Source organism: Thermobia domestica, chromosome 14 (assembly GCF_964235325.1).
Source record: "Thermobia domestica chromosome 14, izTheDome1.hap1.1, whole genome shotgun sequence".
Taxonomy (NCBI): Eukaryota; Metazoa; Arthropoda; class Insecta; order Zygentoma; family Lepismatidae; genus Thermobia; species Thermobia domestica.
In genome coordinates this window covers 132129103-132150645 of record NC_137467.1, presented here as the reverse complement: position 1 = coordinate 132150645, position 21543 = coordinate 132129103, and the positions used below count along the sequence as shown (strand labels likewise).

The 21543-nt window shown below is 36.4% G+C and overlaps 1 protein-coding gene and 2 non-coding genes across 3 annotated transcripts; 2 read left to right on the top strand and 1 right to left on the bottom strand.

Moving 5' to 3' along the window:
- Window positions 1-7664: 7664 nt before the first annotated feature.
- Window positions 7665-8519, bottom strand: LOC145670008 (E3 SUMO-protein ligase ZBED1-like). The gene has a single exon (XM_081738349.1). It carries the CDS (start codon window positions 8517-8519, stop codon window positions 7665-7667), a length of 855 nt encoding a protein of 284 aa, XP_081594475.1.
- Window positions 8520-12714: 4195 nt separating this feature from the next.
- On the top strand, window positions 12715-12785 carry TRNAG-GCC (transfer RNA glycine (anticodon GCC)). The gene has a single exon. It is a non-coding gene; the product is annotated as a tRNA-Gly (tRNA).
- Window positions 12786-15853: 3068 nt separating this feature from the next.
- On the top strand, window positions 15854-15924 carry TRNAG-GCC (transfer RNA glycine (anticodon GCC)). Its single transcript has one exon. It is a non-coding gene; the product is annotated as a tRNA-Gly (tRNA).
- Window positions 15925-21543: the final 5619 nt, after the last annotated feature.

The following is a 21543-nucleotide window of genomic DNA, read 5'->3' as shown; positions in this document are numbered from 1 at the left end:
ACGCCAATTCAAAAATGATGGTCACCAGTATCTCTCACGTACAAATTATGAGAGGTTATCCCCCTCCCTCACTGCCTATGTTTTGGTTTACATCAGGGCGTAACATTTCAAAACCAGACCAAGAGGGGCGAATTACAACGTTGTGAAGACTTCATTTTCCATATCGGTTGGGAAGACTGCATATTCCGTGTTTTCTCTCACTCAATGATAATTATTTTTACGCGAAACAGAAACTGCGCAGCTCTCTCTGTGTTTAGACAGAAACCATTCCTACTGAACACTGGTCGCCAGGTCTAAATTTTTAGTCGCCAATGGCGACCTGGCGACCGGAAATTTTGCGCCCTATTTATAATTTTCTTGACCACTAAATTTTACCCACGTGTTTTTTTTTTAAGTTCTGTTAAAACGTTCTACGATATGTTGTTTTATGAAGACACATGCCCAAAATGGTGGGCTCACAATTGAAAAATTCGCAAAATATGATCTCTCTATGACTTACGGTTCCCAGATATGCCCTCTTAAATCTCCCGAAATCGGAACTTCTTTGTTCAACATCTGGGGAACGGTGGCCAGTTGGCCAGTGGCCGCTGGTTACTATTTGATACCAAAATGTTCATCATCCTCGTAGGTATTGATCACCACCAATATGATCTGTCTATGACTTACAGTTCCCGAGATATGGCTCCTTAAATCTCCCGAAATTAGAACTTTGTTGGTCAATATCTCGAGTCATAGAGAGATGATACTGGTGTTGATCAATACCTAAGAGGATGGTAAACATTTTGGTACCAAACAGTAACCAGTGACTATTGGCCAAAAATATCAAATATTTACAAAGTGAGCCAGATATTAAATGTATTATTATTATTATTATTATTATTATTATTATTATTATTATTATTATTATTATTATTATTATTATTATTATTATTATCTCTTTAATACGTGGGGGGCACAGCTTAGGAAGTCATTATTGTAGAATACTCAAATATCTGGAATATGCGGAAAGTACTGAAATCAATAATTAATTCATTAAGTAGCACTTTCTAAGTAGTAAATAGCCCACCTTAAAGTAAGAAGAGTAATTTATGTTGTACGAAAAATTCCGTTCTATCCCCAGTGAAAGTTCATGTTGCTCGAACCTAGGAGTGCTCTTATATGGCTTCCGTAAGTTTTACGTCTATCTGGTATGTTTTACGTTATGTTTTTTACGAGGGTGGATTGGAAAGTTCGTAATCTGAGCTACAAAATTAGAAAATATTTCGTTAAGTTGTTTAATTTTTCATGCAATCCCCCTCGACCGAGAAACATTTACGCCACCTCTTCGGTAACTCTTCTATACTACTTTTAAAAAAATGATTCTTCGAGCCTTGCCAAATATCCCAGTACAACACTTTTTATCTCTGCGCCCGAAAACAATCACTGACCCCCCCAAAAAAAACTTTTTAGGTTTTTAAACAAGTTAAAGTCCGAGGAGGCCAGATCAGGCGAATAGGCTGGGTGCAGCAACAGTTCGAACCCACAGGACTGGGTTTCTGCCATGGATGCAAGGGACGTGTGAACACGCGCATTGCCCTGGTGACTTTCTCCACGTCAGAAATTTCTGTCATTTGCGCCGACTTAGCGCTTTATATAGTCTCCTCACCTGAAACAATAGTAAAATGAAATTTTACACAGTGACAAATGTATATAGTATACAAACATAAAATAATTGCTTTCTTCCTAGTTAGGCTACGAACTTTCCAATCCACCCTCGTATTTTTCCCTCAAGACGATTTCGCCTATTTTATTTAAAAGTAAGATAAACACTATTGCTGAATAAAATATTTTATAAGTTTGTACAAATAATAATAATAATAATAATAATAATAATAATAATAATAATAATAATAATAATAACCCAACCCAACCCAACATTACCCAACAATGTTACTTACTGTTCAGAAGGAGAATGCAACATATGGATTTTTTTTTTAAAAAATCTTGTATCTAATCAGGACCCAACGTTATGGCCTGATCAGAGCCGTAGCTAAGGGGTGGCCAGCGGGGCGCCCGCCCCGGGCGCTGATAGCAAGGGGGCGCCGAACGAGCAAGGAGAAAGAAAAAGTGGTGTTGGACATGAGTAAAATATGAGTCGCCCCCAGAAAGTATTGGTGCCCTATTAGATCAATATTGCTGTCGGTTATAAATGAAATCGCAGATTTCTTAAAAATTTTCTTGCTCGCTTCGCTCGCAATCCAAGAGTTTAAATAAGTCACAAGTTTTTACTTATTACTTAAAGAGTTTATTATAGATGATTTCTTAATGACATGTGGTATACAAGGTCCCGAGTAATGACTTATAGTGTATGCAGGATAGTGGCGTATTTACGATTTTGTTTCGGGAGGGGCTTTGCTAACTTTCGGGGGGGGGGGGCTTTGTCTGAAAATGTGAAAATTCTGCAAGATATTTCATATACTTTACTATAGTAAGTAAGATTTCGGGGGGGGTTAAGCACCGAAGCCCCCTTAAATACGCCACTGATGCAGGAGCATTTTAAAAATCAGAAACTATCAAAGTCGTGTTCGGCGTTTTAACAGTGATGAGTTTGCTTAGTTCAAAACGTTTTTTTTTAATCTACCCAATCAGATTAATCACGACGCACAGTGGGGCCAAAGCACTGAATTCTTGGCAAAAATAAGAATTCGCAATATGAAGCAGAAAATTGAAAGAAAACCAATTAGTTTGGTGTGTGCAGTGGCTACAATAATGTTATTTTGACATTATTTCATCAAAAGCATAGAGTTTTACATCATAAAATGAAATAGGTCTATTCCTTATATTCGCGCCTAAATTAAATAACAGATTATGTGATTGGCATAAAGAAACGCGTGGGCAATATGCTTTTATTTGGCAATTTACGATTGGCTTATATTCTTACGCATGAAAGGAAAAAGTTTACTTATTCATTTTACAACTGAAGAGTAATAAAATTGAAGAAAAGTTCTTGTTTCTCAAAATTATTTCAAAGTTGTGGAGGATTCGTTATGACAATGAAGATGCAAGGACGCTTCAATACATAAAAATTATCTCATTACAAGTTCTCGATATGAATATATTATCAGATATATTAAACATATTATGATTTACAAGCATCTGTAACCTGTCCAGGTTGTTTTATATATTGCATCGTGCATTACGTGAGCTCATTTCAGGGCTTGATTGGAACATTCTCAGCTGGAGCGAGCGGAGTCTCATTACAGTTGATTCCAATGTCACTTCTGTGCACGCATCACAAAAAACACAATACTAAATTGATCAACACCATTTTTAATATGGTTCTACGTTATGGTCCATAGATTGTTTAGCATTGGCGTTTCAAAATGTCACCACCATTAAACAAATATATTTGACTAGAGTTTAGTTCTGTTGGTGAATGCCAGAGAAGTATGACTAGATATTGGGAACAAGATGGGTCCTGGAGGCGAAACCCCCAACGAGGTCTGGGGGCAAAATTCTCAGAATCGACCTATATTCAACTTCGTCACTGCGTGCATGGGGATCACACGTCTAATAATCTAACACTTACTCTCACATTCATCCCAGCTAAATTCAAAAGCAGCATTGCATCCAGAATGCGGTTTTCTTCAAACATTTTCATGTGCTATACTTCCCAAAAGTGCGAATATGTGCATGTTTTCTCTTTGCATACAGTAAGAACAATGTTTCCGCTACGACATATTAAAAAATCACAGACATTCGTATTATGCCATATTTTCTACTAAAATGCCGTTCTATCGTTTGACCATAGTTTATATGCTTTCAGTATCACAGCATTTTCCAAATATGATATTAAGTAGGAGATTATCATAGGAATATGATAATGATATTAGCATCATTGCAAATATGACTATTGACTACACATCACATCAACATTCTAAATATACAAAACGATACATACATGTCGGTCGTGTCACCATGTTTACCAGCCACTGAATATCTACACGCAATGTAGGAATAGTCGCATTCAAAGTCAATTTCCTATCTTCTGTCGCTAAGCAGCGCCTCTCCGGCTTCGGCGGATAACCACATATACACGTCCCATGAGTTCATTGTAAACTGCTATCACTTCTTTTCCTGCACACTATCTTATGTGTACACTTTTAAGCTTTCATTATAACAAATCATATCGAGTAAATCTTTAACTTCATTTTTCGAGTTTTTGCTCAGAATTGCCGCGTTTGGACCCACTTTGGTGCGACGGTGAGAATGAAGGTATGAAAGTGAGAAGAGTGTAGGGACATTCAAGATGCTGTTTGCGTGGAGTATTAAAAATAAAGGTAAACAAGGGGAACAATAACATTTTCGAACTTCAAGCAGTTGTAGAATAGGGGCTTAAGGGATCAGAACTTAGCCCAACGAAGTTCGACTTTTTCAGACACTAGTCACTACTAGGGATGTGCGATGCTTCGATATATCGATCGATCGATCGATATTTAGTGAATATCGAAATTTCGATATTTTGTAAATATCAAAATCGATATATCGATACTTCGATATTTTCGATATTTCGATACTTCGATATTTTTTGATATTTCGATATTTTTCGATACTTCGATATTTCGATATTTTTCGATATTTCGATATTCTTCGATATATCGATACTTCGATATTTTTCGACACTTAAATAGTTCCATATTTTTCTATATTTCGATATACTTCGATATTTCGATACTTCGATACCATTCGATATTTTGATAATGGAGGTGGTCTCCATAATTACTAGAAAACATGTTTTAATTACAAAAAATAAACAAAAATGTTGCGTGCAGTTTGCCCGTAGTATAAATAGATGGCTGAGCGCCGCAGATCAATAACTGATATCAAGGCATATTTTGAGTTTATACTGAAATGGCTGTAACATATTCTGTGTGCCAAACATGATCAAAGCCCAAACAATATAGTCAACATGATGCCAGAATCGAGAAAATGTGGCGATCCATAAGGGCCCATATAATCTGCAAGCCTTATCCTTAGTTTTCTCGAAACTTCCTTGATGTTAGTCAGTCATCTGTGGCGCTGAGCCGTTCAAACACGACATTGTGTAACAGGAAAAGAGCTGAATAATGAGTACCTGCTGTGTTTATAAACTCTGGTATAATTGGATAGAATAGATATATTTATACAATATTCCAGATATATTTATACAATTTCTACATACTACTCCTCTTATGTTGTCGGAAACGCAAAAATTACGTGAACTACAACTAAACTTGCACACAAACTTTTATAGTATACATACTACGAATCTTTGTTTCTTACAAATGAGTATAACTGGTGAACAGGAAACTTATTGAAGTGAATATACAAGAGAAAATGAGATTTTCGTAAAAATAATCCTCACCATCGTGATAGTAATAAGAATTTAAGTAAATGCTCAAAACTTGCACTAAATAGGAATTAAGATTAACTTTCTCTTCCTTACACAAATCTCATTAAAAAAGAAAAAAAAAAAAAAAACAATAATGTTATACCACCGGACTGGATAAGCGAAGTCTTACTTAAATGTTACAGTGCTATCTTTAAAAATTACACAGTACTCTTCTGAAATCTAACATGTTTTTGTAAACCTGACAATATTTCAATTCTTTTTTAAGAGTAGGTAGTAAAACCTTACCAATTTTTATTTTGTAAAGCATCATACAATTATCATATTTGTCCTATTCAAAATATGTTATGACGTGTTCACAACTTCAAAAAACAAATATTTTAATATTTATAAAAATGATAGCTACATTTTACTATATACCAAATAATTCAATCAGTTCTGCTTAAAGAAATTAGTGATGTAATATAGACAAATAGACTTGTATGTCAGTATATCCATAAAGTGTATGATTTTACTTATAGGGTGTGACAATGAATCGGGCCATTTTGAAAAACGTTATTAAGAAGAAATGATGAAATTTATTTGGGTATAACACACTGGAATATAAACTAGATATGAAAGCATTTATTTATTTGTGAATTTAAGTCACCAGACAGAAAACAATCTTGCACAAAAAAGAAAAACAGTGTTGCACCAAAAAGTTACTGTCCAAAAATAACATCTTGCCGATGACCGCCATTTTGCACTACACTCTCAGTAAGTCTCTTCCTAAGGTCACACGTTACTCTCTGCAACATATCTAGGAAAACCATGTTATCGCTAGATTATGGAACATCCCAGTTCACCCGATCTTGCGGGAAGTGATTTTTGCTTAGGAAGCATCTGAAATTCAGTCTTCAAAGTTACTGCACCACATAAAATTCCAGAACTAAAACGTTGCATTCAGAATGAAGTTGCAAGAATTTCCCCAAGATATGCTGCAAGAAATAATAAATTACCTTAGGAAGAAGCATAGTGAGCGTGTAATGTAAAATAGCGGTCATAGGCAAGATGTTATTTTTGGACAGTAAGTTTTAGTGAAACATTTTTTTTTCTTTTCCGTGTAAATTTGTTTTCTGTCTGGTGACTAAAATTCACAAATAAGTAAATGCTTTCATGTCTAGTTTGAATTGCAGTTTGTTATACCCAAATAAATGCCATCATTTCTTCTTAATAACATTTCTAAAAATGGCCCAATAATTCACTGCTGCAGCCTTCACTTACAGTAAATATATTAAGACACAGAGAATACTGATACGCCCTTCACAGACTTAACATTATAATGTCCACTATCATTATCAGTACAATTGGTTAAGAAATACAGCAAAACAAATATTTCTGAAATAACCAAGAACAATTGAACATCAACGCCACTAATGATATTAAATACCGAGGTACAATGCTGTTTTAAAATGTATTGAATTAAAAGCACAATTTCTTTTTCATCTTTCACTAACATTTCTGAACCTTTCAAAATTCCTAAATTAGAGTAGACGATTTACATCTGAACATTTGAACATTTGACTTTTAATGTAAATGTACTTCTCATATTTTATATTTGTTTAGAACTGGATAACTTATTTACATCCAATTGGATTTGTTGTTACTTGAATAAACCTTTAATCATTCAGCACTGGGGAACAAATTTTTTGTTCATTGCGAGAAAAATCAACTGCTCAGCATGAAACCCAGTAAAAGCAGTTCGGTTGTCTGTTACAACATTTCCTCCACTACTGAAAACACGCTCAGATGGAACGCTGGTACCTGGTACACACAAATATTTTTTAGCGAGTTTGCCCAAGTGTGGCGGAACTGACTGGTGATTACGCCACCAAATAAGAGGATCGTCATTCATACAGGGCTGTGGCATTTTTAGATAGTGATCAATCTCTTCTGCAATTTCATCTTTAGGAGTTTTACGATACTGGTGTTCCTTCTTTCTTTTGGCAAACACTGCCTCAAATCCAGACAGTTGTTTTGCTGAACGCTTTTCACATGTCGGAAGTACCTCCATGGTGTTTGATTCATTGGCTGATGAATCTGGACAAAGCTCGTCAATTATTGCTGATATCACAGAAGACATTTCGTTTTCATTCAGGTAAATTTCTCTGAAACGGACGTCCAAAAAAAGTGCTCATTTGCAGTAGTTTACAAGGAGGTTTCAAATCTTCAGGTTCATTTTCACTTACATCACTTTACCTTTTCTTCAGAGCGGAAAAGACATGATGCTTGAGTTCTGGTATCAATGGATCCTCAGCTATTGGTCTTGCATCCAATTCGATGTCAGGTGGACTTCTATTTTCATCAGCTGAGCCACAGACACTTCCGCATCGTCAGATTCTTCAATTATCGACAGAAGTGGAAGGATTGCACTTACTGTGACTCCTCTCATGAGCTGAGACATTTCCTCGAATGGTTTCAGAAGTGCTATAACTTTCTTCAGCAGTTTCAACTCTGAGGGATCAAGGAGCATGTCACTGTATTTGCCCTTATAATATGAACTGAAGAGCTCCACTAACCCACTGTACTGAGATTCTACAGCTTCCAGAAGGTGCAGAGTGGACCACCAACTAGTAGGTACAGCTGCTGAAAGTAGTCTTGGTTGTTTGCTCAAACTTTCCATGACATTTTTGAAATCTCTTCTCAGTTTGGAAGATAATGAAAGTGTTGTCTGTATCTTCTTACACTTAATGATCACACTAGATAGTGGTTCCTCTTTCAAGACCTTTTCAATTCTAATTTGAAGTGTGTGACCGAAACAGCTAATGTGGTTAAATTTCATTAACTTCATTGCTGAAAGAATATTAGCTGCGTTGTCTGTGGTAAAGGCAACAACAGATGCTGTAGCTATCTCCCAGTCATCGAGTGCACTTAATAGGGCATCCTTTAGGTTTACTGCCGTGTGATCAATATCAAGGAGTGAACAATTAAGGCACACACTTAGTAGTTCCCAGTTGTCACTGACCAAGTGTGAAGTCAATGAGATGAAAGGATTTTTCGCTGCAGAGGTCCATGTGTCAGTAGTTAAAGCTACTGACTTCGCTTCTTTCATTAACCTTGTTACGTGATTTTTTGTTTCTTCATAAAGTCTTGGAATGTAAGTATCTGTCATAGATCGTCGCCCTGGACATTCAAAACCAGGTTGATTTTACCTGTAACGAAAACCTGGCTTATCCACAGTACTATATGGTTGCATTTCTGTAGCAATGAAATAGGCCACTCCCCGTGTACACCTCTCCTGTGTTCTTGAGTCCAGTGGTCGGTAATGTTGAAGTGTACGTTGTTTTAACTGTGGAAATGAACTCCTATCCTCTGCCCTACGCATTTGATTGACAGTTGATTGATGAGAACCAGAAGAACAAGACGATGAACTTTTTCTGCAAGCAAAGCACGGAAATAATTAATTTTGCGACATGCATGTTTAAATCTGCATATATCTTTCATAAAACAATATATTTAGGCTGGAATTTGGGTAGGAGGAGGGGATTCGGAAATGTTACTTGTAATTCCACTACATTAAAGTACCCCACAAGAGAATTCGGTTAAAAATGAGAAGTGATATAGTGAAACCGTTATTATGTCCAAATTATAGGGGGATTCTGGCCACATTGTAGTTCCTTCTATTTCTCCAGCTTTGCAGTGGTTTGGCTGTCCCCTGGCTGTTTAGTTGTGGGGAATGTTTTTAAGAAAAAAAAAAAAATTGGTGTTTAGCTTAAATTTGGAATAATGGGCATTCGAAGTTGCCGTTCATTTCCATCAAATTCGACATACAGAGCTGAATATTTTACGAACTGCTTATGCAACAGAATGAAGTCAAATGGTATCAATGGTGGGACAAGGGAGAAACATTATGACGAGTTACGGTCGTCGTACGCCATCTTGGTGGCGACCATATTGGATTCAACGTTATTTCAAATAAGAACATTGTCATGTAATATATCAAATGACACTCTCTCACAACGGTGTAGGCGCCAACAAACAATTTGTACATTAAAAAATCACTGTTTTGCATTAGGTGGCCTTTAATCAAGTTGGCAGAGACAAATTAAATCATACAACAATCGAGTTGAAAGCCAAAATGTTAAACCGGATTCTGAAGTTGTATTGTAATCCACATGTCTTAGTTGTATAACCCTTATCTCTGACCTTTGAAATTTCCCACACAGAAGCAAAATGCCCTATGTGGCAAAGAATAGTAATGATATTGGTTTGCTTCATAGAGAGAGGTTTCCACCTTTGCTGCAAATGTTAAATTTGTCTCTCCCCTCCATAAGGCTAAAGACAAGCAGTGCTTAAATACAGCGGGTGCCTCGAAATGCTGATAACCATGAAGGACCCCGGCACTTTTTTTCGTCGTGAATTTAACAAGTATAAAAGTCAATCAGATGCGGTATTGCATTTGTTAAGGAAGGTAGAGAGGCTTATTTCATTTATTTATGTGAAAGAAAAGCAAAAGTTTTTATCACGTGGAGGGAGGTAAAAGAGTGTTTGTTTCATGACTTTTTTGTGCAAGAACAAGAAAAAAGAGCCAAGAAACAAAAACTTGGACTTTAAATACCCAGTGCTTTTATTACATATTCTTTCATCATGGTCGAGAGAAAAAAAATAAGTAAAAAAAACGAGAAACAAACGAGTCTCTTTTTAGTAGTACTGCTGTAGTTTTAAAAGAATCGACTCTCGTTATCAGTAAACAATCACCCTACTAAAGAATAAAAGGTTTAACAAATGCAGTTCCCCACTGCGGTGATATTTTGCTTCTCTTGTGCCCTTTGAAGTGTGTTTGTGAAGGGAGGGAAAATAAATCTAACAGCATTTCTATTACCGCGAGCCCATCCTACAATCCCTTGATATCTTTAATCGTCAGATAAGTTAGAAAGATGTCGCGGAAGTAGCGCTGAAGGCTCACTTTACCCATATTAGTACTGTGATCGGTTGTATCATCCCGTTGCCTTATCTGACGGTTAAGAGATATCGAGACATTTTATTAGAACTGGCCCTGAAAGTGGCTCGAAAGCTTAGAAGTAAGCACTGTAATGCCCTACTTTCTAATATCCATAGCATTTTTTCTTCGATATTTTTCGATACTTCGATATTTCAATATTTTCGATACTTCGATATTTTTCGATAGATTTTTCGATATTTAGATTTTTCGATATTTAGATTTTTCGATATTTTTCGATACTTCGATATTTCGATACTTCGATATTTTTCGATATTTTCGATATTTCGATATTTTTCGATATTTCGATATTTTTCGATATTATCGACCGATATATTATCAAACCTTCGATATGTCGATATTCGATATATCGATCGACTTTCGATATTTGGTCGATATCGAAGTTCGATATTCAAAACCGTATATCGCACAGCCCTAGTCACTACCTATGATTTATTTTAAAATTCCATTGACATATCAAATGCTTCCAATTTGGAGGAATTTATTGGAGTCATTTTTTCATCAACTTTTTGTATGGCCAGCATATTATTTTGTGCATACGTCTCTAGTCGTGTGATGTTTTTATCTATCTACATACACACATTCTTTATATATGTACGTGTTAGTGTATTTTAATATGTCAATTAATAATAAGTACCTTAAATTCGGAACTTTCATTCATTAAGAAATTAAGTACTAAATAATTACTTTAATTTCAGGTATATGTAGTAGTCAAATATATATAGGGTTTTCATAAAGTCTGGACGGATTTAGTTTGCTTATAATTTTCTCATATGAATCAAATAAAGTGCTAACGGTAGCAGAAGGATTAAATTTCAGCTCAGTTCATTCACCGCCACACCTCCAACTGGGCGCCATTTACTTCCACATATTACGGTACATTTACGTCCACACATTGATACAGTAAAAAAAATAGTCATCTCAGAGGAGTTTTTCATTTATTTATTTCTTTAAAGACACACACACCAATACAGCTTACAACTTACTTTTAACAGTCAACATTGAAACAACAATGAAAACAACAATGGATGGAATTTGGTAAGAAACTGACCCTTGCGCTCCTTCTCTCTCTCTCAACGTGTTCAGAGTTGCCGCTTATCTAACAGTGTTGCCAACTAAAATTTAATCCTTCCGCTACCGTTTGCACTTTATTTGATTTCATTATGAGCATTTTTATGAAAATTATAAGCAAATTAAATCCGTCCAGACTTTATGAAAACCCTGTATTTTGGATTTTAAGTACAAACATTGAACATATTCTTCACCTATATCGATCAACATTTAGAAATTCACAAAGAAGGCTCCTTCTGAATTTCCATTACATTTCACAAAATATTTTTTACCGTAAAAAGATCGAAATTAAAATGCTATTGATGTCGTCACATACAGAATAAAATTAAATAGTTTACAGTTATTACTGGCAATTAATACTGTCACTCATTTCGAACAATTAAAAGAACATAGTCTAAATGTATTGAAATTTCATTTCTTATCGTTAGTACGAAGCATTGTAAATAGTAGTAACTTTCGATAACTGTTCTCCTAGTGAATTTGTATACAACCAAAGGTAGTTTTAACAAGTTTAACAAAAAAGTCCAAAATAACACTCTTGAAAACAGCTCTTATTTGAAAAAGGTACATACTGATCGCGTTTGGTTCTTGCAATGGTCTTTCCAAGAAGATTAATAAAAATTCAAAATAGCATAACAACAAAAGCTGTTTTGCTTATATATATATAATGATTGGTAAGTTGAGTGTAGGGGGGCGCCGAATTCTGCTTCGCCCCGGGCGCCGAAATCTCTAGCTACGGCTCTGGTCCTGACTTAGTATCAGCAACTTAGCCTTCGCTTGTCAATGCCATCTCGATGTTATATCGTCAAAACGTCGCTTTGTGTTTGTTCAAAATTCCCTTTTTCCTTTTCGCTTTTTTTAAAATTTGAAAATATGGTAACGTTGATTCAATCCGGGTCAATATTATACATATTTATCCGTTACTTCAATATCAATTTATTTTGCTAGAAAGATAAAGGAAATAGATTAGGCTATGTATATATTACGTGACAATTGATTTGTGTATAAGTTTATAAGCGTAGGCGTTTTACTTGATATGAAACGTGGAACTGTCACAGTTTATTACGTCCCTTAGCTTACGTTAGTACTAGTTGCAGCATTTCAGATTTTGTGACAGTTCCGGATCAATAGGAACTCTTTCACGTGGTATTCACTCCTTGCAGAGCTGTTTCATTCGAGTCGCATCTCTAAAGATGCTTTCTCCTTTCACTTGTGCAGGAGCAAAGCTTCGTTGCGCTTTTCCGGAAAAGTACAGAATTAAAATCTCTGAGTCAGAGCATCGGTGGTTCAGTGGTAGAATGCTCGCCTGCCACGCGGGCGGCCCGGGTTCGATTCCCGGCCGATGCATGCTTATTTTTAATTGGGTACATTTTCAATTACACAAATTATGTGATGCCACGTTACCGATCACAATTTTTCTGCATTTTTTGATTATGTGAGCTTAATCGTCCTTATTATGACTCACAAACAATAATAATAACAACAACAAAAAAAGAAATATCTTTAGTTGCTAGTATTACTTCAAATTATACTTTCAGGAAGGTTCTACCCCTTCTCCAGAGTTGGCCAATAACCCTATGAGCAAAGGAGAAAAGAGCTTATTGCTATTGCAAATATATCAAAATATACCACAAATGTATCTCACTGCAGCTCCCTCACATTTTGATTTTACCCACACCTGCACAAAATTAAAAATAAAAAAGCCTGCTAACTGCTCATTAGGTAGACCATACAAAAGGCTAATAGGGCACGTTGGCTCAGTGGTAGAGCGCTTACCGCTGGTGTGTGGTGTCCCTGGTTCGATCCGCGGCCAAGCAAGTTTGTGGTGGACAACATCGTGTTCGTGGGTTTTGTGAGGGTACTCCCGTTTTCTCCCACTTTCTCATTCCACAATTCTTCCATCATCATTCCTTCCTTTAATCATCATCTCCCTTAACATAAAGGGCACAATCGTGGGACGTTAAACTCAAAGATTTCATTTCAAAAGGCCAGCATGATTTGGGACTGTTATTGCAAACAAAGTTGAAATATACATTGGCTCAACGCAGTTTATGTAGCACGGGGGCTGAGGCCCTTCTCGAAAAAGTTGCTTCGGCCTTCCAGGACCTGGATACATTTGCTTGAATCGTAACTTGGATATCTGACAACAAAGCCACATATCTGAACGTCCCATCCTTCAAAATTAACAGAAATCGGAGAAGCCAATTTAAAATATATGTTGGCTAAACTACAATTTGCCGTCATTTATCTAGTGGTTTTGTATTGTACTCCCAATCCTAACTTAACTTGTTTCGTTGGAAATAGGTTGGTAGTTAAGTTTATTGGTAAACTCTCGGCTTAGTGGTAAATTGCAGCGTAGGACCATGAGTTTGCTGGTAAATGCTCGGCAAAGAAGTAAATTTCAGCGTAGGGTCTTGAGTTCGTTTGCAAATGCTCGGCAAAGAGGTAAATTGCAACGTAGTGTCATGAGTTTGTTAGGAATATTCGGCAAAGCAATAAATTGAAGAGTAGAGCCATGAGTTTGTTGGCAAATGTTCGGCAAAGCTGTAAATTACAGCGTAGGGGCTTGAGTTTGTTGGAAAATGCTCGGTAAAGCGGCAAATTGCAGCGTAGGGCTATGAGTTTGTTGTCAAATACTCGACAAAGCAGTATATTAGAGCGGAGGGGCAAAGTTGACGGATGGGTAATCTACCGCTTTCCACTGATGTGTGTATTGTCCGTACTGCTAGAGATGTAAGAAATACGAGAAGATTCACTATCGATTCACTGGGCGCAATATATTGAAATCATTATCATCGCGAGCAAGTACAACATTAACCTATAAAAAGCGGCTTCATGGAAAATCGTTTGATGGAATTTATTGCTAAACAGCTCCAATGGTTTTTGTTTCACGTCAGTTGGAGATGCAATATTAGATTTGAGCTTACTAAATTTCAAGATATATAAACATTCCAAATTCCCGTTACACAAAGTACCTAAGTGTAAGTCACTACACGTTTAAAGAGTTTCCTGCATTTTTTTTAAAATAAGGAATAATGGATACAACCAATAATTTTACTTATTTGCTTATTTCTTAAGCACGTAAAACCTTTATTAATATCCGATACTTTGATTAGTTTATTGGAGTTAAACGTCTAGTTTCAGCATCGAAACTGTATAAGACAAGGCTTACTGCAATTATTAAGAGGAAGGATCAGAAACTAAGGTTACAAGGGCCATATTTGTGGAGTTTCGTCTTTTAGAGAGGAATGAGGAGTGTGGAGTAATTTTAACACACGGAGTTGGCAACTGTGCAGAATTCAGTTGTATGTAAATACAAATGGCAACTCGTGTGGGAAACTAGTCTCGCAAAGAAATTCGCTCAATTATTCGATTTCTGTGGGTGAAACATGTAATCGCGGCTGAAATTTACCAGCAGCTGGTGAATGTTTACGGAGAGATTGTAATGTCTCGTCAGCATGTCGCAGAATGGTGTCGAAAGTTTGCGAGCTGGTAGAGAAAACGTCACAGACAAGGAGCGCAGTGGCCGATTCAGCACGGCATCAATAGATTTGAACACAGCTCGCGTGAAGGAGCTCATTCAGGACAACAGGGGAATCACATTACGCTGTACCTGTTCTCACACTTGAAGGATAACCTAGGAGGACGTCGCTTCGCTTCATACAAGGAGGTAAAACACTTCGTGACAACATGGCTGAACACACAAGGATACGACTTTTACCAGGAAGAAATCTTCAAACTCATCCCATGATACAAGTGCCTCAACCGATGTGGAGACTATGTCGAAAAATCAAGGATCTTATAAAATAGAGGATCTGCCCATATATATATCTTCATCCTATTAAATAATGAAGCCAAAAAACAACCGAGCATCGGCACGTCTGATTGGCTACTCTCGTTTCCGCCATCGTCTGATTGGCTACTCTCGTTTCCGCCATCGTCTGATTGGCTACTTTCGTCTTCGCCATGTTTGTTGGCTCAAAACTTTGCGATCCCATTGGGTGGTGTGGGCAGAGTAGGGGTGGCGAAACTGTGACGTATGGCTTCAAGATTTTGTTGTAAAGACAGATCCTCTATTTTATAACATCCTTGCGAAAAATAACCTAATGTATATACTCTTTGTTGGCTGTATTGGTTGTATGAAATAGTATATATACACGTTTCACTGCAGGCTTAGTAACCTTACTTTCTGGTCACTCTCCGTACAAGTGTTGGTCACGAGACAAGAAATTTCTCTTCTCATCTCGATTCTCCCCGAACTACTCCAGTTCCGGATCAAAAGGAACTTCTTATATGGTATTCAGTTCCGTTCCTCTTTCATCTCGGAAGATGTTTTTTCCTTTCACCTTGTGCAGTGTTGACTCACTCTGCTCCTGTCCTCAATAAAACTAGAAAATTAAAAGCTTGCAAGTAGGGCATCGGTGGTTCAGTGGTAGAATGCTCGCCTGCCACGCGGGCGGCCCGGGTTCGATTCCCGGCCGATGCAGCTATAAATTTTATTTTTAATTAAACTTAAGTTTATCTTCAATTACACGGAATGAAATAGAATATTTGAGTTTTACGTCTCACGCCTGAGCTAAAGGAGATGCTGATGTTGGTAAATGAATGATATGGTGGAATGAACAAAGTGAGAGGAAACGGGAGAACACAAGAGAAAACGCACGCACACGGTGTTTGTCAACCACAAAGTCCACTTGGTGCAGGTTGGTATTGAACCAGGAACCCCACACACAAAAGGTGAATGCTCTATTACTGAACCACCACGGTCCGCACGAATTTAATAATACAACATTATTCATAAAACTTCAGGGCAGACTTCAAGTTCGTACTCCTTCCCATATAAATCAGATATCAGCTGCCTAGGGACCAATTCTGCTCACGTTTATGATACCCTAAAATCACCAATCATCAAATCACCAATCACCAATTGTATAAGAGCTCTCTCATGCTCATATGGTTAACATACGTGTCTCTATCGCGAGAGACCCGGGTTTGATTCTCAATAGGAGCCCACGGGGTTTGAATTCCATGTTAAGCTGCTGGAGGTTCACGTCTCATACAGCCTTGCTGCTGAAAGGAACGCTAAACTCTAATAATTGGTATAGCATTATGACCAAAGTTGAGATTTGCAGCAAGCTCTAAGATTTTTACTCGTCTATCATCACGAATCCGTTTGTCAAATCCTGAAAGATTTGCTTTAGTATTCACAGTTGAGAGTTACCGACCACGTGCTTTGTCTTCGATACTTTTTGTTTTGCTGCACATTGCTCTTTTTGATTATTTCTTCTTTGTACATTTTTTTCCAATCTGCTGTGATCTCAGTGATGCCATACACCCCTTCCTTGTAGAAAACTCTTAACAGAACATTGTATATACTTTACATCTGTTATTTACCTACAAGAAAAAAAGGGGGGGTATGATGTGATGTCTGCACAAGGGAAGTCTTACTTTCCACTATACAAAGCTTAAGTTGGTAAATAACTAAGCTATGAGGATCTTTCCATTACTTTCGATACACCCCTTGTGTTTAATTTATTCACTCCTGAAGAGACGACTTTCAAATACGTGGTTATAATGAAGTGTACAATGCACTTGTATATGTAAACTGCAGTGATAATATTATATTTCATTTAGTGGGAAACTTTCCAAAAAAAATTGCTTCGCACAAACAATAAAATTATAAAAAGGAAAAAAGTCTCGTTATCCTGGAATGTTATACAATCTTGTTTAAAAGATTTGTTTTGTTGGTTGCAGAACGACGAAACAGACTTAAAATAAATGATAAAGATCTCAGTGCTTCATGCTAATTTCTATAATAAATAGTCAGCTAATAGATGTCGCTACGTGTGCTATCACTTGCCTGCCTGACGCTAATAGACGTCATTACCTGAGGAACTTTTGTGGAGAACAAAATCTCTGAATAATTGTATAAAAAATATATGGAGTTTGGGATTGTCGATAGGCAAACATAAAGAAAAAAATAAATGCAAACAATTAGATCTTATAAGTAATTTTACGATTAAAAAAAAGTGAAACCTTGCAGTTTGACGTCCCATAATTAACTCCTTTAGGCTTAAGGAAACGATTGCAAGTGAATGATTATGGAAGAATTGGTGGAATGAGAATATGGGAGGAAATGGGAGTACCCCGAAAAAACCCGCAGACATGGTGTTGTCCACCATAAACTCACTTGCTAGAGGATTGAAGCAAGAATCCCACGCACCAGAGATAACCGCTGTACGACTGAGCTACCATGCCTCCGATTAAGACAAGTGAACGATGATGGAAGAATTGGTGGAATGAAAATGAGGAGTAAACCAGAGTAATCCAAGAAAACCCACGGAGACAATGTTGTCCACCACAAACGTACTTCTCCGAGGATCGAACCAAGGACCCCATACATCAGAGGTAAGCGTTCTACCACTCAGGATCCTGCCCCTTATTTACGATTTTAACTTTTAATGTACAGCGGGCCGAAGGCTTGGGAACAACTACTAGTATATACAACGTAGAAATATAAACTTTTCCTATTACATCAGTTCCAGAAAGAAGAACTGTCCGTAAAAATATTTTTCATCACATACCTTATGTGAAAGGTATCAGTAACAGTACTCTTGCTGAATACACTAAAGAAAACGCCGAATATCATGCCTTTAATCTTTGAATATTGATATTTATTTATTTATTTATTGTCCTTCAACGAAGAATAGAATCTCCAAGTACAGAAGGTACATGATATAGATAATTAATATAATATTTATATTATTATACATAATAGTAAATATAATGATACTGACAAAATTCCTGTAGATATCTGACAAAGACAATAATAACTATCGTAAGAGTATAAACCGTTAAACGTGAAGAGTATTACAAGTAAAGAAACCATTAAAAGTCAAATAATTGGTTTACACATGTATATGCAAATACATGTATTCACATTCTAATACAATATATTTTTCAACTTCTTTGTATACAGAGACAGAGGTAATGCTAAATCTAGATCTTTGTTTAATACTGATATGCTATTAAACCTACTGCACATTCTATATAATGGTGAGCCTTTATACATTTCAGTTCTTGGAACATCTAGTCAACAGATGTCACTTACGTAGATAGAATGGTCTAGCATTGAGTCCAATTTTTTGTAAGAAATTACTATTGTCAACATAAGAATTCATAATTTTATAGAGAAATAATTGTTGAAGAAACTGTTGAAGGCTGTTACTCAAACTAACATAGTTAAATTTATCTAGAAGGGTTTTATACGATATTTTGTTTCTTATAGCGGAAGCTCCCATTGTTTTAAAATAGAGATACCTTAGGAATTTCTTTTGAATACTTTCTATTTTCTCCTGAAGATTTTTATAATATGGAGCCCAAACAACGCATGTATATTCTATTTTGGTCCGAACCAAGCTATTATACATCATAGAAATAGCTACAACATCATTTAAATTTCTGGTGTTCCGTATAATGAAACCAAGCTGTCTATAGGCATAAAGAACCACTTCAGTGATATGGTTATCAAATGATAAATTACGTGTAATTTTTACCCCTAAATTTTCACATGTGGTAATTTCTTCCATGTTTTCACCATTAAGAGTATATGAATAACAATTAATGCGCTCTTTCGCTCTTGACATAATCATAAATGCACATTTTTTAATATTAAGGTTAAGCTTATTTTCTACACTCCATTTATATACTAAATCAAGATCTTCTTCCAGGTTTATTGTATCTGTAATACACCTTACTTCTTTATATAATTTTACATCGTCTGCATAAAGTATTTGGAATGTTTTATTGAGAACTGTAAGTCATTAATATACAATAGAAAAAATAATGGACCCAGATTTGATCCTTGAGGTACTCCCGAGGTAGCTACGTATTCTAATGATTTCGATTGTTTGTATTCAACAAAATATTCTTGCTGTACTGTGCTGTGGGGTTACAACCACAGTTATTTGCTCAATTATCAGTTCTTTACTGAAAGAATGTGGGGATAGCACTTCGCATGGCAAGAGAGAAAGTACGTGGGGATCTGAGTAGTACAGCGCTGAATTAATTAATTGGGGATGAATGAAATGAAATGCATGTTTTCTAATAGAAGAAATCACAGAGACGCAAAGGTTAGGAAAGGAAAGGGTTTTACTGTACCTCAGCCATTTCGATATGATGAGCCTCTTCAATTATCGAGTGAAGCCTTATCCTCCAATCCGTTGAGTGTTTCCGTCTGGTATCGATCCCGGACTTCACGTTCGAGAGTGAAGAACCTCTCGATCTCAGGGCAACAGCTTTCAGATGTCCTGACCTCTTCGGAATGACACCTCTGTCATGCAGTGGATGGTGAGGGCCCAGGCGTGCCGACCGTCTCCCAATTGCTGTTACGACGACTCTTCTGAATAGGGGTCCAAAGTATGTTTCTGGCGGCTTCTGTCACACTTCTCACCTGGAGGGTTCCGTGTCCCCTGGTTTTGTTCCTTCCTAGCTTTCGCTTCTTCCTGGTGCTCCGCACGTGGATGACTAGCTCATCACAATTATGTTGGTTAATAGGGAAGTTTAATTGCTGAAACGGCGTGGCTGAGTTTGTTTTGGTGAAGTTACGGAAACTAGGAAGAGAATGGTAAGCATGAATTTGTATTGGGATGAGGTGACAACATAGGGAAGTCTCTTCTTTATTATTTAATAATTACAATTTCTTGTTTGAAGAACAAAATAACTACATACAGGGAGAATTCAAAATAGGCGCTTAGTCTGATATCCTCTACACTCCCTGCTCTATTTCTCCACGACGATTTTGAAAAAAAATTCGGAGTGTTCTCCTGGAGAAGAGTTTGATGACCCAAAGATGCTGTAGTAATTCTCCAATGTCCTTAAGATGGCGGTCAGGTATAAATCAATTATAATATGTTGACGAAGGTTGCCCTCTGGCGGACGCTTTCATTACTACGTAGAAACTGAAGATGTAGAAGGATAGAATTCAAGGTTGCGCTGATTCAGATTTTTTTTTTTTTTTTTGTACATGAAAGAAAAATAAAACGAATTAGTTTATAGTACATCAGGAAGTGTGGTGTTATGCAATCTTGATGGGAGGTAAGTATAATAATTTTGATATGGGATTATTAATATAGATTATGGCTGAGATACCAGTGAGGGGTTAAGTGGGAAGGAAAAAAATGACATTTGAAAGAAAAATTAATTGTAACTTGTTTATATACAATAATTATATGATTCCTTAACCAAATTGTGATATATAAAATAAATATATGAATATATGTAATATAATAAGATAAATTATAAATAATAAATAGCATATAAGATAAATAATATATATATTATACATATGCAAAGTAAAATCTCTCTAAGTTTAGGTATTCGTATAAGTTTGTGTTAGTTAAAATTGATATTCGTGGGAATGTTAGAATATGGGAGGATACAATTAGATTAACTAATTTGGTTAGTAGCATTTCCTCTACTAAGTGCCTGAAAAGTCCGATATACCGCGGACTACTCGGTAACGGTATATGAAGAGTAGCACTATTCCAGATTAGTTAAATGACTGGGATACCACGAGATAAAATACGTTACACATAAGGGATGTAATTGTTTAAATACGATGCTGAGATATTTCTCGGAGTGAGTTCTAGCGTGGAGTGATGCAAGTCCTCGCGTGTCTCCGTTGAGGCATTGTTTCTAGCAGTAGCAGGCAAAAATCTTGGAAAAGTACGATGAAGAGATGGTGGTTTCTTTTGTAATAATCGGAAGATTTTTATTAACACAAATAACATGAGAACTAGGGTTATAAAGATGAGCAGGTCAGTAATCCCTAAAAAGCTTTGAAACGCCGAAGATAATTCCATTGCTCTCACAGGCTTGGAACAAAATGGCAGAATTAACATTTTGTTTTGTTTGAGAACGTAAATTACGTAAATCGTGAGTATTAATTGCCAAAGAAAAATGATTCCGGGAACAAACCATTCATGTTCAAAGATAGGACGTTTAAATGATGTTTCAACCAATGAAAAAGGTGTTACATTCATGTGGCGAACAGATGAAATCCATAAATCATTCACTAATGTATTGACGTTAAAGAAAACATTGG

Excerpts from the sequence above, each read along its gene's own strand:
- LOC145670008 (XM_081738349.1), bottom strand. The coding sequence starts at position 8,519 with ATGACAGATACTTACATTCCAAGACTTTATGAAGAAACAAAAAATCAC.